Genomic DNA, 14,511 nt, shown 5'->3' with positions numbered 1-14,511 from the left:
AAGTTTGTGCCATCTGGACACAAATGTTGTGAAGATGATAAACTTACAAAGAGATGGTAAACTTACTTCACACTTCTGACTCCATTAATAAACAAGTAGTTGCAAGGCAAGGAAAGATTTGTTTGTTTTTTTTTAAGTGGTATAAAGTTCCCAAGGCATAATTTAATTAATAAAAGCTGTTAGTTGCAGGAAGCAGCTTCAGTTGTACTTGTTCATCCTAGAAACCTAACTCTGTTTTGTGTGTTTGCTTTTTCCTTCTCTAGGAGAAAAGTAACAATGTATTCCAAATAGTGGAACTGAGAATTCTCTCTAACTGGGGACATGCCGAATATACATGTCTTTATCGGTTCAGAGTGCATGGGAAACCTGCCGAATAATCTACACTACAGCTTGGGTTGCTTTATTGTACATTTTGTTCTCAATTTGTATATACCGGAAAGCCTAGAACACTGGAATCTTTAAAGGACGAGGATGCAAGATATATACTACGGAATTACCAATCCTCTGATAAAGGCAGAAGACTGTCAGCAGAACTGTATAAAATAAAATTTATTTGCTCTCATGCTCAGCTTGTAATAGCCAGTTAGCTTCATATTTTTGTGTCCATGCTGAGAGAAATAATGCATGCAAACTACTCTGGTTCTTAAAGCGCAGTTAGCAAACAGGTGATATACCTATTTTATTACGAATGAATGTATAGGGTTTTTAAAAAGAATAAAAACCACACTTTTCTGCAACTAGGATCTTTTTTTTTTTAATTCAGGACTCAACTGCGTATTTGTTAGCTTGGCACTGTAAGACAAATAACGTAGTACACTTTGAACACCGACTGCGGCTAAAGGTGTCCTTCAGTTGACCTTTTTTGTCCTCCTACGGGATCCAAAAGGGCTTATTCAATAAATGTTGACTGCTTAACAAATATTACTATCAGGGAAAGTTAACGCAACCAAAACTAGTTTAAACACCAGCGACTGAGAATGCTTTACTGCAACTTGTGGCCATGAATTGTTCTAAAAGTCAGGGATAACTTCTTAAAGCTACTTTAAGGGTTTTTACCATGGCAACTTGATTAGTTTAACTGCTGTATACTGTTTACTAAGCAATTTAGGAGGCTTATCAGCTCTTGTACGAGCAGCACATCCATCAAGGCTGATTTGGAACTAACCCTAGAGAAGGAAAATCTTAATTTGTCAAAAAATACCTTTGTAACAATTCCTTAATCTGGTTTATTTTATAGTCAGTAAATGTTGTGCTGTGATAATGCAGGATGTGGAAAATACTACTGAAGTAGAGCTTGTTATTTAACCTGTACAAGACAGAGTTATGCTCAGTGCTGCTCAGTACTGCTGTATTGGAATCTATGGGATATATGGGTGTTCTTGAGATCCTCCCCTGAAACTGAAGATGAGTGGTGTCTCAGTCTCAGGCCATTTCTATGTAGAAGGTGTTGAGACTGCTTTAGGGCCGGCCTCCTTTGGGATTGCTACTTTTGAAGATCCTTTTCAGAAAAGACTCCTAAACTGCACTTGTGTGCAGAATTTTTATCGTGCTCTTACAACGCATTTTATAGTTACCTGTGAACTGTTAACACTGAACTGCTGACTGGTTTTCTGAATAGAGCTATGTATATTGCACAACAGTCCTCGAATGTTTAAAGTCTCTGGGTGAAGAACTTTTTTTTTCACTCGAGCTAGAGACAGAACCTATGGCCTATGCAGAGGAGTTAGATTACATATGTACAGGTGTTTTCATATTCTATGTTACATATTTAAAATTAGAATTATCCTGTATAAATTGAAATTAGGTAGCTAGGGTGGGAATATTTTGAATAACACTAACTTATTTTTAAAAAAGCAAGATAGGACTTTGTGCAATGTATTTTTGTAAATGCTTTTCAAATCGTCTGTTACTTTGCTGCCTCCAAAACTGACAAGATGCTATTGAAATGTTTAAATAAAGAGTTTTAATTTTTGAAAGTGCATGTAATATTTGAAATAAGAAATAAAGATTCTTTTTCTGTATTTTCCATGACCCATTGAAGTAGCTAACGAGAACAGATAAGCCTGAACAAGGCTGAATGAGCCACGAGGCTGAGAGACCTTTTGCCCTTCCCTGTGAGGGGCAGTGGGATACCCTGATGGCTTTAGCCTTATAATTACAGGAACTGCAGGAGGGATGTGTACACGTTAGGCAGCACGGGCACGCTAGGGTGAATGTGTAGTGAGTCACTACAGCATTTCTGGCGGACAAGGCTGGAGCGGGGAGGTTCTGGCAGCTGAAAGAAACTCTAAAAATGCCCAAAAAGCAGGCAGTTGAGGGCAGCCTGTCCCACAGTACCTCACTTTCCCTATGCCCCCTGCCTTTCCTGCCCCAGCCCCCCCTTCCCCTGCCCTTCCCCTCCCCTTGGAGCCCAGAGCCAGCCCCGCTTCGCCCCGCCCTCTGGCGCCGCTCCGCGCAGGCGCGCCTTTTGACCCTCGCCGGCCGCCGTCGCAGTGGGCGGAAGCCGGGCAACCGAGGCGCGACGCCGCTCCGGGCGTGCGCGCGCATGCGCCCTCCCTTCCCCTCACCCCCCCGCCTCCTCCGCGTCGATGGCGGCGGCGATTATGGCGGCGGAGCAGGAAGCCGCGAAAGGCGGCGGCAGGAACCGCGGCGGCGTGCAGCGTGTGGAGGGCAAGCTGCGCGCCAGCGTCGAGAAGGGCGACTACTACGAGGCGCACCAGATGTACCGCACGCTCTTCTTCAGGTACGGCCCGGCCCGCCCTGCCCCTCCCCCGCCCGGCCTTCCAGAGCCTTCCCACGCACCCTACCCTGCTGCCGCCCGCCGCGCCCACGCCGCCTCCGCATTGGTCAGAGCCGCTGCCTGTCTCCGCTTCCTGCCCTCTCATTGGTCCGCGCGAGGGGCGGAGAGGGGCGGGCAGGCGTGTGGCAGGGTAGGCTGAGAGGCCTGACGGGGCCCGGCCCGCGCTGAGGGGCAGCGGCGCCGCTGGGCTGGGGGGCCCTGAGGGGGCGCTGAGGGAGCCGAGGGGCGCTGAGGGGCCCGGCCCCGCCGGCCTGGGCACCGGGAGTGCCCTGAACAAGCAGCGGGTCCGCGGGGCTCTGCCAGTCACCTCTCACAGAGTTTAGTTAAAGCGTGTCCCCGTCAGCGCGGTGGTTGTGTTCACAGCCGTGACCGAGGGGAGCAGGCCTGAGCGCTTATTCCGAAATATCACCTATTATGTCGCGAGAAACCTGATGTAAAACATTTTATGGTTATTTGCTGTTCACATCCATGGCGAGTTGCTGCGGGCGCTCTTCTTCTCGTTAAATGTAAGGCAGAGCCTTGCTTCCAGGGACAGGGGATAAGCGTCCCTCGCGGCGGCTTCCTCGGCCGGCCCAGCTGTGGTAAGCAGGGCAGGGAGGGCGGAGGCGGCCAGGTCTGGCAGCCCCCCCGTGTCACAGCCCCTCGGAGCCCCTCGCAGCGGGAATGGGACAGGCCTGTGGGTGTCCTCACAGCCACAGAGCTCTGTGGGGACAGAGTCCTCGCTGTGTCATCAGAAGTGTCAGAGTGCATTGGCCACCCACACTGCCAGCATATGGGTGCTGAGTGGCCTGCCCTGCTGCCCATACTCAGCACCATTAAATTAAGGCAGTTGTGTTCTGTGGTACCCTTCTGGAGGGGTCAGCGAGGGCACCGTCAAAGTCTTAAGACTTAAATTGCGTTGGAGACTAAATCTAAGACAAAGCGGGGCCTGTTTCATAGGAGGGATTATGTGATGCGGTGGCTGCAGTGGCGGGAGATGGCTTGGCTCAGCAGGTCACTTCTCATCCAGTGTGCTCAGTGTATTAGCTCACATGCTTTGCTTAAGCCTCGCTGAATTAATTTGGAATCAAAGTTCCGGCCTTTTCCATTTTAAATGCAGGAGAAAGGAGGTACCCATTTAAATGAAAAGGTGGTATTTGCGTAGCTAGGAAGGCATTTCCTTCCAGGCAAAAAGATGTAATGGGACTGTGGAACTTGTTGGGAAAGTCACTGAGGCCAGGAAGGAGTCCAGATAGTCTCGTCTGTCCTCTGTAAAACGTGTGTTACATATAAAGTTTTCTCGAAAGACATTAACACAGAGTGGGGCGATCGCAGCTGCGGAATTGGAATTGGGATACCCCGTGCTTACTCACCGTAAACAAACCCAGCCAGTAAAATACCAGTCCGCTCTGTCATGAACTGCAAGTTAAACTTGAAATCCTGACTCGGTTCCAAAAGTCATAAGCCAAGATGTGTTTGAGGCTGGCAGGGTGTTACTCTTTGGTTCTAAATGCCATTTAGATCGACATAATGAATATTTATTAAAAGTTCTTTGTGATAAAAGTTCTTTCAAAAAATCCCAGCACTTTTAAAAAGTACATGTATTTTAAAAGTTAATGTATTTTATATTGTAAAACTGTTTACAGTTTCTTTTAGTATTGGCTGTAACAAGTCCCAGATTAGGAGCTCCCAAATAGCTCTGGGAATCTACTGAAATTGAATTTGTGGAAGTGGGATCCAGAGTGAGATTTGTGAGTCAAAACCTATAAGCAAACGTGGATGTAAGGCCAGCTGTAGAAGCGGTGGAGCCGCCGAGCTGCTTGCCTGATGTGGGAAGCACTCGCTGTGGTGATCACAAATCTGAACTGCTGCGGGTGCTCGCTCAGGCAGCCGCACTGTCACGCCATCCGTGCTGACCGTGTTGCTCACCCATTTGGACAGAAGACCTGGGTGGTTTGCGAGGTGGTGAGCAGGGCGGGAGGACTCTGCCTCCTCCCTCGCTCACTGTCAGATCCGATTTTACCAGTAGGACTTGTTCCTGGGAATGTCACCCTGTGACAGGAACCTCACGTGCAGCACGAGGGCGTTGGGGAGCTACCGAGCGCTCCGTTTCCCTGCAGGCAGTGTCCCCCTTGCCCCCCGCTGCTCCTCGCCTGCCTCACCCCTGTCACGCTGCAGGATGGGGCCCTGCAGCCGTGGCGCTGCCCTGGCCCTCAGGAGCAGGAGGGGTGAAGCAGGGGCCCAGCACCATCGGCTGTTGGGACAGAGCGAGAGCTGCAGGTGCTGAAGCAGTGCGGTAGAATTGGTGCCGTATCTTTTTGACCTGAGCACACTGCCTGCTGTTACTGACTAGTCAGGAAATGTGCTTTTTGAGAGGCAGCTGGGAGCAATGGAAATTGGGAGCTACGTCTGCTGCCACTCCTTAACCGCTTTTATAGGAAATGCTGAATTTCGGATCCAGAGATGTGACTGTCCAAGACCTTTAGTTGCCCGTAGTGGTGATGTGCAGGACGCTGTAATCACCGCGCCATGTTAACAGGTTGCTGTTCTCGATGTAACCGTTGGGACCAAATTCTGTCCTGCTTCATTTCTTGGTTAACTCCCAGGTGAGGAAGGCAGAAGCTGCAGCAGGTGCATCCCGAAGCATTGCATTTAAGAGAACACTGTCATGTGTTGCATGGTAAATCTTGCTGGCCACTCTCGTCTTTCTGGAGACCACCAGAGGGACCGGCTACGTTGGTTCAGCAGAGGGTCAGCGTGTGGCTGGTGTCCCCTTGCTGGCGGCAGAAGTGGCGGTCAGAGGGGTAGAAGGGCAGGAAGCAGACCTCGGGGAGGAGGCTGGAGTCACTTTGTATTCCTTACACTGTCCCTGTGCCTGCTTTCCTTTTAGTACAAGCTGTGGTGCCACAGTCTGATTAGCGCAGTTTAATGCCTTGACATCTTTTGCCTAGGTGAACTTCTGGGATCGTTTGTTCTTTGCTTCAGCCCAAATCAGTTTGGGAGCTCGGTTTTCGTTCTCACGCTATTTGCTCGTATTCCATCTAGTCACAAGCAGAAACCAAATCTAGCAGCAATTAAAGGAACGTCATTATTGAAACTAATCAGATTTAAAAATGGATGTCTTGCTGCCTTTGTTTTAAATTTCAGTGCTCTTTAATCCTTTAAATGCAATTCATTTAAGCATACTCCACTTTGGTGTTGTTTTCAGGTATATGTCACAAGGAAAACATCCAGAAGCGAGAGAGTTAATGTATTCAGGGGCTCTGCTGTTCTTCAGCCACAACCAGGTATGTCAGTGTTCTTGCGTGGGGGTCGGGAGGGGTTATTCAAAGTTTTTATGGGATGAGCACTGAATCCTCAGTGGCAAATGTTTGGGGTAATTGCTTGGTGATCTTTTGCTTTGTCTCTTTGTTGAGCTGTTCTCCACAAAGAAGGATTATATCCAAGCTGGGACACAAAGTAGAAGTGTTTGTGAGCGTCCAAACATGATCTTAACCACGTTTGTTTTGCTTTCCTGAAGGCTTCTCTTAGACGCCATTGAGTTACTGCAAATTTTTGTAAGGGAGGATTGAAATTTCGTATCTGCCTTAGCTGTAGCTGCTGATAAAAGTATAATATGCCTCTGACAAAATTCTGTGGGAGGAACAAAACTTTTCTTGATGTTTTCTTTACTGATACATTCATTACTACTGGTATGTGTCTATTTTGTAGCAAAACAGTGCTGCTGATCTGTCCATGCTGGTTTTGGAGTCTTTGGAGAAATCGGATGCAAAAGTAACAGAAGACCTTTTAGGTAAGGTGACCTTTGCTCTTTCTGTGGTGCTGTTTAGATACGTTTTCACCTCACAGTGACTGTTAAGTCTTGAAACCTGTGATCCTTTTTATATGTCATCCCACATGGCTAGGGAGTGGAAATGAACTGAGCAGGTGCAATGAATGAACTGAGGGAAAAATTTACTAGAGAATAATGGGTTCCTGATAACTGACAATGCCGTGAGCAAGGGGACATGCTTAGAATAAACATCACTGTCTTACGGCATCCTCCTTTCTGCAATGCGCGGGTAGTGTTCTGTCTGCACAGTCACTCGTGTCTCCAGGGCTTTGGTGGATGGCACTTGCCCACCCTGGCAGTGTGGTGGTGTGCGCAGTGAATCAGCCCTTCACAATGAAATTTTTCTTCTCTGACTCTGAGATTTGGTAAGCAGAGAGTTCAGGGAGACCTTAAAATCTGTGTGGCCAGACTATTGCTGCTGCATGGGCAAACCGCTCCTCTTAACAACTGTGGATAGAGACGGAAGGGACAGAGGCTGCTCTTTGCTCCCTTAGATGAACTCTAACATTTTTGTATCCCACCTCAGACTTCTGGTGGTCCTTTTCTAAACTACAGACTGTCCCTCGCAGCTGCCCAGTCAGTGGCAAGCACTCCTGTAACCTGAAGTCTGTCCTCCTCTTTGGGATTGAGTGGTGCTCTGGGATGCCCTGTCCCAAACCACGAGGCAGGGGAGCTGTCACCAGCTCTCTGCAAGGCCCAGCTTTTGGCAGTGGAGGGATCATTGCTGGCTGGTAGATGTGGGATTGACATGATGTATGCGATGTATTTGCTCAAGTTCAGTGTCAAGGTTTTAGTTTTAAGATGTCTTACAGAGACTGAGAAGGGACCTTGCAGACGCAATAGCACCGTATCTTAAAGTGTTGTACGTTAGGGATGCTCTAGAAGCAGCAGATCGTCCTATTTCTATTAATGCTAAATATTTGTGAATGTTATTGCTTCTAGAAAACTTGGCTAAATTGTTTAGTTTAATGGATCCAAACTCTCCTGAAAGAGTGGCTTTTGTATCCAGAGCCCTGAAGTGGTCTAGCGGAGGATCAGGAAAACTCGGACATCCCAAATTACACCAATTACTAGCAATTACCCTCTGGAAAGGTAAGCAAAATTAAACTTTTTTGTGCGTGTTTTGTTTTGAAAACGTTCAAAATATGATACTGTAGGAGACCTACTTTGGAAATAGTCTACAGAAGCCGAGATGACAATGATTTCTGCTCTTACCTGATTTTTGCAATAACTTCAGTTTAATGTTACTAACAGTAAGAATCAGGCCTGTGGCTCTATGTTAGTGCAAAGTCCCAAACACAGCTGCTGGCAAAGCTCTCTGCCAGAGGAAGGCTGATCCTTTGGACATTGAGGTAGTTTGATTAAGAGTCATTAGAAGCAAAATCGTTGGGGAGCAAGGCTGTTCTGTTGTTTTGTTTTGAAATCCTGGATAAACCTGAGAAAGATAAAAATACAGCACACAACACAGTCTTTGGATCTGCAGTTAGGTACTGTGGAGATGTTGAACAGCAGGCTTGTTTCAGACATTTCTGAATGAATGCTGTTGTATTTGATTTATTTGGGACTGTCAAATGGGATGTCAAATAAGCTAACATGCACTAAATAATTATTTTAGTTGCAGTTGATAGTCAGTTTTTAAAATCTTTTGTTCAAAACATACAAAGGTGAATGAGAACAGTTGTGTAAATGCCATCTCTTCACTGGTTTCCTGTGAATTAAAGACAGTGCAAGCTGGTAGTTCACTTACTTTAAATTTTCCCGTAGCTGTAATTGGTGATCATGGTTTCGCGTAATAGTCCTGATCCAATGGTCACCATTGCAGCTTTGTGTGCAGCCTTTTTGTGTGCCATATGAAACCCTGTAGGTGTTCTCGTGGGACTGATGTTGGTTTCTGATGCCTGCTGCCAGCCAGAAAGAGAAGATCTTCCTCAGAGTATTAAAAGTTAGAAGCTGAGATGTGATTAGGATAAGAAACGGTTGCATCCTGAAAGTAAAAAATCCCCATTTTGTAGGTGTCTGCTTGCCGTTCTTTTGAAGATCAAAGTGCACATCTTCTTAGTCTCTAGTTTTTGGGATCCATTAGAAATGCTGAGAGCTTTAAAGCAAAGCTTTACATTCCAGAAATGAGAAGCTTTCCAGTTTTGATTTGTCACCACATTGGTTTTGCATGATACTTAGCTTCAAGTTAAGTTCTAACAAACCATTTCCATTTCTTGCACCTTTTTTTCTGCATAATTGCTGTTCTCTTCAGCACATGGAAGCAGTTTTAATTTTGGTACCAAGAGTGGGCTAAGCTAAAAATAGGAGATGCCTTCTTTCTGTGCACTTAGAAGGAAGGATGCTGAAGGTGCAGCGTCCTTGGTGCACAAGCTCTGATACAGAGTTGCTGTATTTCTTTCCTAAGTGCTGCTGACAGCACGTGAAATGTCTGCGTGCCGTTGGACAAAAGGCTGTGACCACAGCTCAAGCTGTTTGTCCCAGCGGTAGCCGGGCTTTGTGGTGGCATTGCATGAACTGTATTTTAATAGCACTTACCCCAATGCATTTAGGATAGCGCATTTATTACCCCCTTTATAAGTTGTCTGTAATTTATGTAGGAAAAACTCCGCTGTCTTTTTGCTAGTTGTCTTGTTTCCATACCTTGTGTGTAGCTCTCTTTCTAGCTGTCGTGTGCAAGCCTAACAAATGTGTTTTTGTGTTCAGCTGTGATGAACTGATTTCTTAAAAGCCATTTTCTTTTTCCTTTTGTAGAGCAAAACTATAGTGAATCTCGGTATCACTTCTTGCACTCCACAGATGGCGAAGGCTGTGCAAATATGCTAGTAGAATACTCCTCGTCCAGAGGCTATCGCAGTGAGGTGGACATGTTTGTAGCACAGGCAGTCCTACAGTAGGTGTTACATTTTTTTAACTGTTTTGCTGAGATGACACTGTGTTTGAGGCCAGTCTGATTAATCACGAGAACTGTAGGCTAACCGGGCGTCTTTTCCAAAGCAGCTGTGAAACTGGCCAGAGGTTCCAAAACTCGCTTTGTGTGGTAACAATAAAAAAACCGTCTCAACACTGGCGTGTTGAAGGGGTGAAAGTGGGGGGAAATGTATGAAGGTCCAAGCTTTCAGTGTAATCTGTTTGACCCTGAAAGCACAAGTCTTTCTTTGTGTTTACACTACTTTATGCCTAGTTAGGACTTATCCTAGGTGGTCTTACCAAGGCTGGCACTAAGCGGGCTCTGTATTTACATTTAGCACGGTGCTTGCTCTCAGCCTCGTTGTCCTGAGATAATTAACGTTGGGTCACCCTGGTTTATGAGCAGCATAAACCGATGGCTTAACAGAGTTGCTGGTGGCTTTCATTTACTTTAAGCATTTATTTTGTAGGAGGTGGGAATGCAAGCTATTACATGCCTTTGCAGAGCTCATGCACAACGAAGGCTGACAAAGCCAATTTTACTGAGTTTAATCAGTTGATGGCTTTCTTCAGTCAGGGAAAGCAGCTCACGGAGGAGTCTGAGGAGGAGGTGGAGACAGGACTGCAGCAGGGAGTCAGGAGAGAGTAGGTGTCGGGGGAGAGGGAGGAGGTGAGAGCAAGTCTGTCTCATTTGGCAGCCTTCAGCTGTCACGCAGATCTGTCCTGCTTTCCATAGCTGGTTGCTATAGATTGCAGCGATGTTGAGTGGCAGAAAATCCTTTATATAGGTCCACCGTATGCAGAACTCAAACAATTTTATGTGTCTTGGGGGGGGAAGGAAGAAATTCTGGGGAGAGGTTATGGGTAAGGGATTGTTTTTTCAGCGTTTAGACAGAAGCACTGCTACATCCTTTACTGGCCTATATCTCAAATACCATACTAAATCCTCTTACATAGCAGTTTATAGTCTAATGAAAATAATTGCAGTTCCTTGCTCAGCAGTAAGTCGCAAGAGCCCTATGCCCTGCACATCTGAGGGTACAGACTTGGAGCCTCTGACCAAGACTGAGACTGCCCGTGGCAGCCTTCCAAGTGCTTGCTGACAACGTTTGTCCCAGATAAAGTCTCTAAGGCCTCTGGGACTTGCAGAGATTGCCAGTTAAATTAACTGGACTGAGGAAAGATCTGATCAGTCTGGGAAATCAATCTGTTAACTCGTGACAAATGGCTGAGGAAGCCAAAGTGTAGCTTTAGTATGAAACTTAGAGGTGTGTATTAAACCCATCAGCGTTCCTGATGCCGTGTTAGTTTGAGTTAGCACTAAGGGAATGACTGGGTTATCGGACACTGACAGATAGGTAATGAAAGGAGATGTGTTTGGGAGAGGATGGGGCCAGAGAGAGGTCTTTAACTAGGTTTTTACCTCAGCATCGTAAACTCTGGAATAGTAAATGTGATGTCATGTTTAATTTGAATCTCGCAGTAGCCAGTCTTTACGTGTTTTGATTTAATTGATGCTGTCTTTCAGACACCTGTGCTGTATAAAATCTGCTTAGATCTTGGTTAAACTCATTCTATTAATATTTAATGTCAGTTCCCCTTGTAACCGACTTACTCCACCGTGTAGTTTAGTAGCAATTTTCCCCTTCCTCAGTTGATTTCCAAACAGTTGCCAAAGTTGTGCATTTGTACAAGTGAGCCTGAGAAGGCTTCCATGCACAAATAAAGTAGAAATTGTTGAATGCGTGGCTTTCCTTTTCTTTCTGCAGGTGAAATTTCTTTCCCTTTTATTTTTACCTTTCCCTGTTCTGTTTTCCTTTTGCAGATTTCTCTGCTTAAAAAATAAGACCAGCGCATCAGTTGTTTTTACAACATACACACAGAAACACCCTTCAATAGAAAAGGGGCCTCCCTTTGTTCAACCACTGCTAAACTTCATCTGGTTCCTGTTACTGGCCGTCGACGGGTACAGTCTGATTTCTCTCACTTTCTTCTTAGTTTCCTTTTCAGTGGTTACAGAGATTACATTTTTGGTTGTTTCCTTTCTAGGGGAAAACTAACAGTATTTACAGTATTGTGTGAACAATATCAACCGTCACTGAAAAGAGATCCCATGTATAATGAGGTGAGTTACCAGTGACTGCAAGCAGGATTTAACCTGCAGCATTAAAGAGCAGCTGTCTCCTGCGCCGTGACTTTGCAAACCACGCAGGTCACAGCTTACATAATCTGGCTGAGACAGCCACCAAAGGGCACTGGCTTTAAGCATTTCCTCTGAGTAGTGAGATGCTGGTAGAACGTCATACAGCGCTTGTTTTATATTTGCAGAGCGTGTTTTAGGAGCGCAAATGGAAAGCCATGCGTGTGTAATGCACGACGTTTTAATTTTCCTTGATGCCTTATTTCAGTAGAGGTTTTGAATACAGCTTGTAGATAGAAGTCAGTGCGCTAGCTCATGTGGTATGAGCGCTGCCCGTGGCGTTTCCACCTGTAAATGAGGTACCTGACTTTGTTCTCCACCTTGTGTCGTTTCAGTACCTAGATAGAATAGGACAGCTTTTCTTTGGTGTGCCGCCCAAGCAGACATCGTCCTACGGAGGATTACTAGGTAAGGTGTATGTCAGTAGCTGTTTATACAGACAGCCAGGCTTTTCGGAGCTGTGCCTTACATAAAACAGGTGTGCTGGAAACAGATAATATATTCTAACTGATAAATTGTTTTTTCATAGCCTGTAGATGCAATCACTGCTATAGAATACATGATTAATTGTCACATGTGAAATTAATTTGGTGATGCTGTTAGACTTTTCCTCTTTGAGAAGAGGAGAAGCATGTAAATGGTGTTACAGTTAGTGTCTGATGCTCTGGTAAAACTTCCGAATGTAAAGGAAAATCTTATTTGTGTTCAGGCTTTATTTCCTCAGACTTCAGTAGCTGATTTTCCTAAAGTACAGTCTGTGGTTTTGGTAGAGCTCTAATCAGTGCTGATGTAAAACAGATGCTCCCAGAGCATTCATTCATGAAATGCTGAAACTAATACAGACTTTCTACAAGAAATTATAAGGAATTGAGAAAGCATACTGCTTTGGGTATTCTTTTTCCAGTGTACAGTCTACAAGAAGAAATGCTATCAAAATGCAGCTTCCCAAATCAACTAATTACTAATGGAAACTATTTTACAATTAAAGCTTTTGAGATGAGAATGTAAAACGGGCAAGGTTGAATGTCCTGTATTTTATTCTAGGAAATCTTTTAAACAGTCTGATGGGAACTGGAGAAGATGATGACACAGAAGATGGTCAGGAAGATAGCAGTCCTATCGAACTCGACTGAATATTTTTGTCATTGGGTGCCGTGTAAATCTGATGATTCGATGACTCCAAAGACAGTTTTGGAATTGAATCCTGCAGTTGTTTCTTGGTGCCTAAAAGGGCTCCTCCGGTCTTTTAGAAATGGTTGCTGAAATGTTTATAATGTTCGGTCTATATTATTTATGTAAAAAATAAGAAAGAAACCAACAAAAAAGTAGCCAAGAGAACCAATCGGAGCAATTGTTAGCAGGTTTCCGATACAGCGGCTGGTGACTTTGATTAAACTATAGTCTTCTACGGTTTCTGATGCAGTATTCCCTTTTGCACAATAGATCAATAAAGCATAAACATGGGTCTTCTACTTCACGGCCTGCCCAATACCATCTCTGTTACAGGAAAGCCTCCTTGACCTCTGCCACCTCTGAGGACCATCTTGAGAGGCAGGGTGAGTTACTGAGTAATTTATTTGTGAGGCTGGTGCCAAAAGTACTGCGAGTTGAGCCAAGCAGTATAATACGAGCTGCACATCCAAGAGACACTGATCCCAGGAACTCGCTCCCACTGCAGCGAGTAGCAGACACGCCAGTCATGCTGCCTTCCAGGCTGCCTCGGAGCTGGCGCTGGCTGAGCCCACGCGTGTGTTTAGCTGATACGTTCTGAAAAGCACAAGATTGAATTGCTCTTGAGTAAAAGCCGAGCAGTGGCACCCAGGTGGTTGGCTTCCACGTGGATCTCGCTTGCCTAGGTATAAAAATTTGGCATCCAAAATACCTCCTCTGACTCCTGGCTCTCCTCCTTTGGAACAGATTCTTTTTCAGTGTAAGTTCACCACCATAAGTAAAAGCGAATTGCCACAAACTATGTATGTATTTGACCTGCAGCTACATGTAAAGAAAAGGGATACTGCAGAACTTTTGGTTCTTATGATATATTTATTTTTCTTGGGTGATTGATTCATTTAACACTTCATGTAAAAAGAATAAATCAATAAATAATGGAGTAACTTCAACCCCAATGGTAGGCATAGCAATTCTACATCTCCTCCTCTTTGATGCAGCACAGCGGATGTCAGTGGTACAGCGAATGGATGAAATGGGGAAACGCTTTATTTTTTCATGATGAAAATAAGAAGGCTTAGATTAATAAACAGCAATCATGCATGGGGGAGGGAGGGATTAATACAAATTTATTGACTGTAAGAAAAAAAAAAAGGCATTGAAAGGCAGACTGTGTTAATTGTGAAGTCTCAAATAAACACTTTATACCAGGATCTGCGGTACTGCTGCTTTCTGAGAGTTTTGCAAGCAGAGATCTTACTTTCCTTGCTGTTTCGCCCCGGCCCTGCATTTGACTGTGGGTCCCATGGATCTCAGCGCTGCAGCTTTATTTCTTTGCAGTAAAGGCATCATTTGGGGCAGGAATTGTCTGTGACAGGCGCAGATTGCTTTGGTTTGCAACCTTTGCTCCTGCTCAGCAATGTCTGCACGCAGTCATTCTTTTGCCTTAAGTCCGGACCAAGTGTGGTGATGCCCCTGCCCTGACTGGGGAGTATCTACCCCATGCTAGGGATGCTGCTAGGGAAATTTAATAAATGCTCTCAGACAGAGCAGGGAAGAGCCCAGCAAAGCCAGGTTATTTCATTGCTGCCGGCGCCTGGGCGCGGCTCAAGGTGTCCATGGGTG

At 45.3% G+C, this 14,511-nt stretch overlaps 2 protein-coding genes across 25 annotated transcripts in view; both read left to right on the top strand.

Annotated features, from left to right (window-relative positions):
• Nucleotides 1-2,022, top strand: part of SUN1 (Sad1 and UNC84 domain containing 1) — a 34,517-nt gene extending 32,495 nt beyond the window's left edge. For all 22 annotated transcript variants that reach the window (XM_083799457.1, XM_083799463.1, XM_083799465.1 and 19 more), the window contains one exon: nt 264-2,022. In XM_083799457.1, coding sequence (XP_083655583.1) covers nt 264-377 — 114 coding nt within the window. In that variant the 3' untranslated portion in view covers nt 378-2,022. The remainder of the gene's footprint in view (nt 1-263) is intronic.
• Nucleotides 2,023-2,537: 515 nt separating this feature from the next.
• On the top strand, nt 2,538-14,099 carry GET4 (guided entry of tail-anchored proteins factor 4). 3 transcript variants are annotated; one of them, XM_083799500.1, is made up of 9 exons: nt 2,538-2,743; nt 5,988-6,066; nt 6,491-6,572; nt 7,554-7,703; nt 9,408-9,501; nt 11,344-11,484; nt 11,568-11,643; nt 12,054-12,126; nt 12,763-14,099. In XM_083799500.1, the coding sequence occupies exons 1-9, from the start codon at nt 2,589-2,591 to the stop codon at nt 12,849-12,851; spliced, it is 939 nt and encodes a 312-aa protein (XP_083655626.1). In that variant the 5' UTR covers nt 2,538-2,588; the 3' UTR covers nt 12,852-14,099. The 3 variants fall into 3 exon arrangements, with proteins under 3 accessions (XP_083655626.1, XP_083655625.1, XP_083655627.1); XM_083799499.1 differs by having other exon boundaries at nt 2,543-2,743; nt 9,363-9,501; XM_083799501.1 differs by lacking the exon at nt 2,538-2,743 and adding an exon at nt 2,988-3,381 and having other exon boundaries at nt 9,363-9,501.
• The last annotated feature ends 412 nt before the right edge of the window (nt 14,100-14,511 follow it).

Source organism: Anser anser, assembly GCF_964211835.1.
Source record: "Anser anser genome assembly, chromosome: 15".
Taxonomy (NCBI): domain Eukaryota; kingdom Metazoa; phylum Chordata; class Aves; order Anseriformes; family Anatidae; genus Anser; species Anser anser.
Note: the sequence above shows the minus strand (reverse complement) of the source record. Positions and strands in the feature narration are given on the sequence as shown.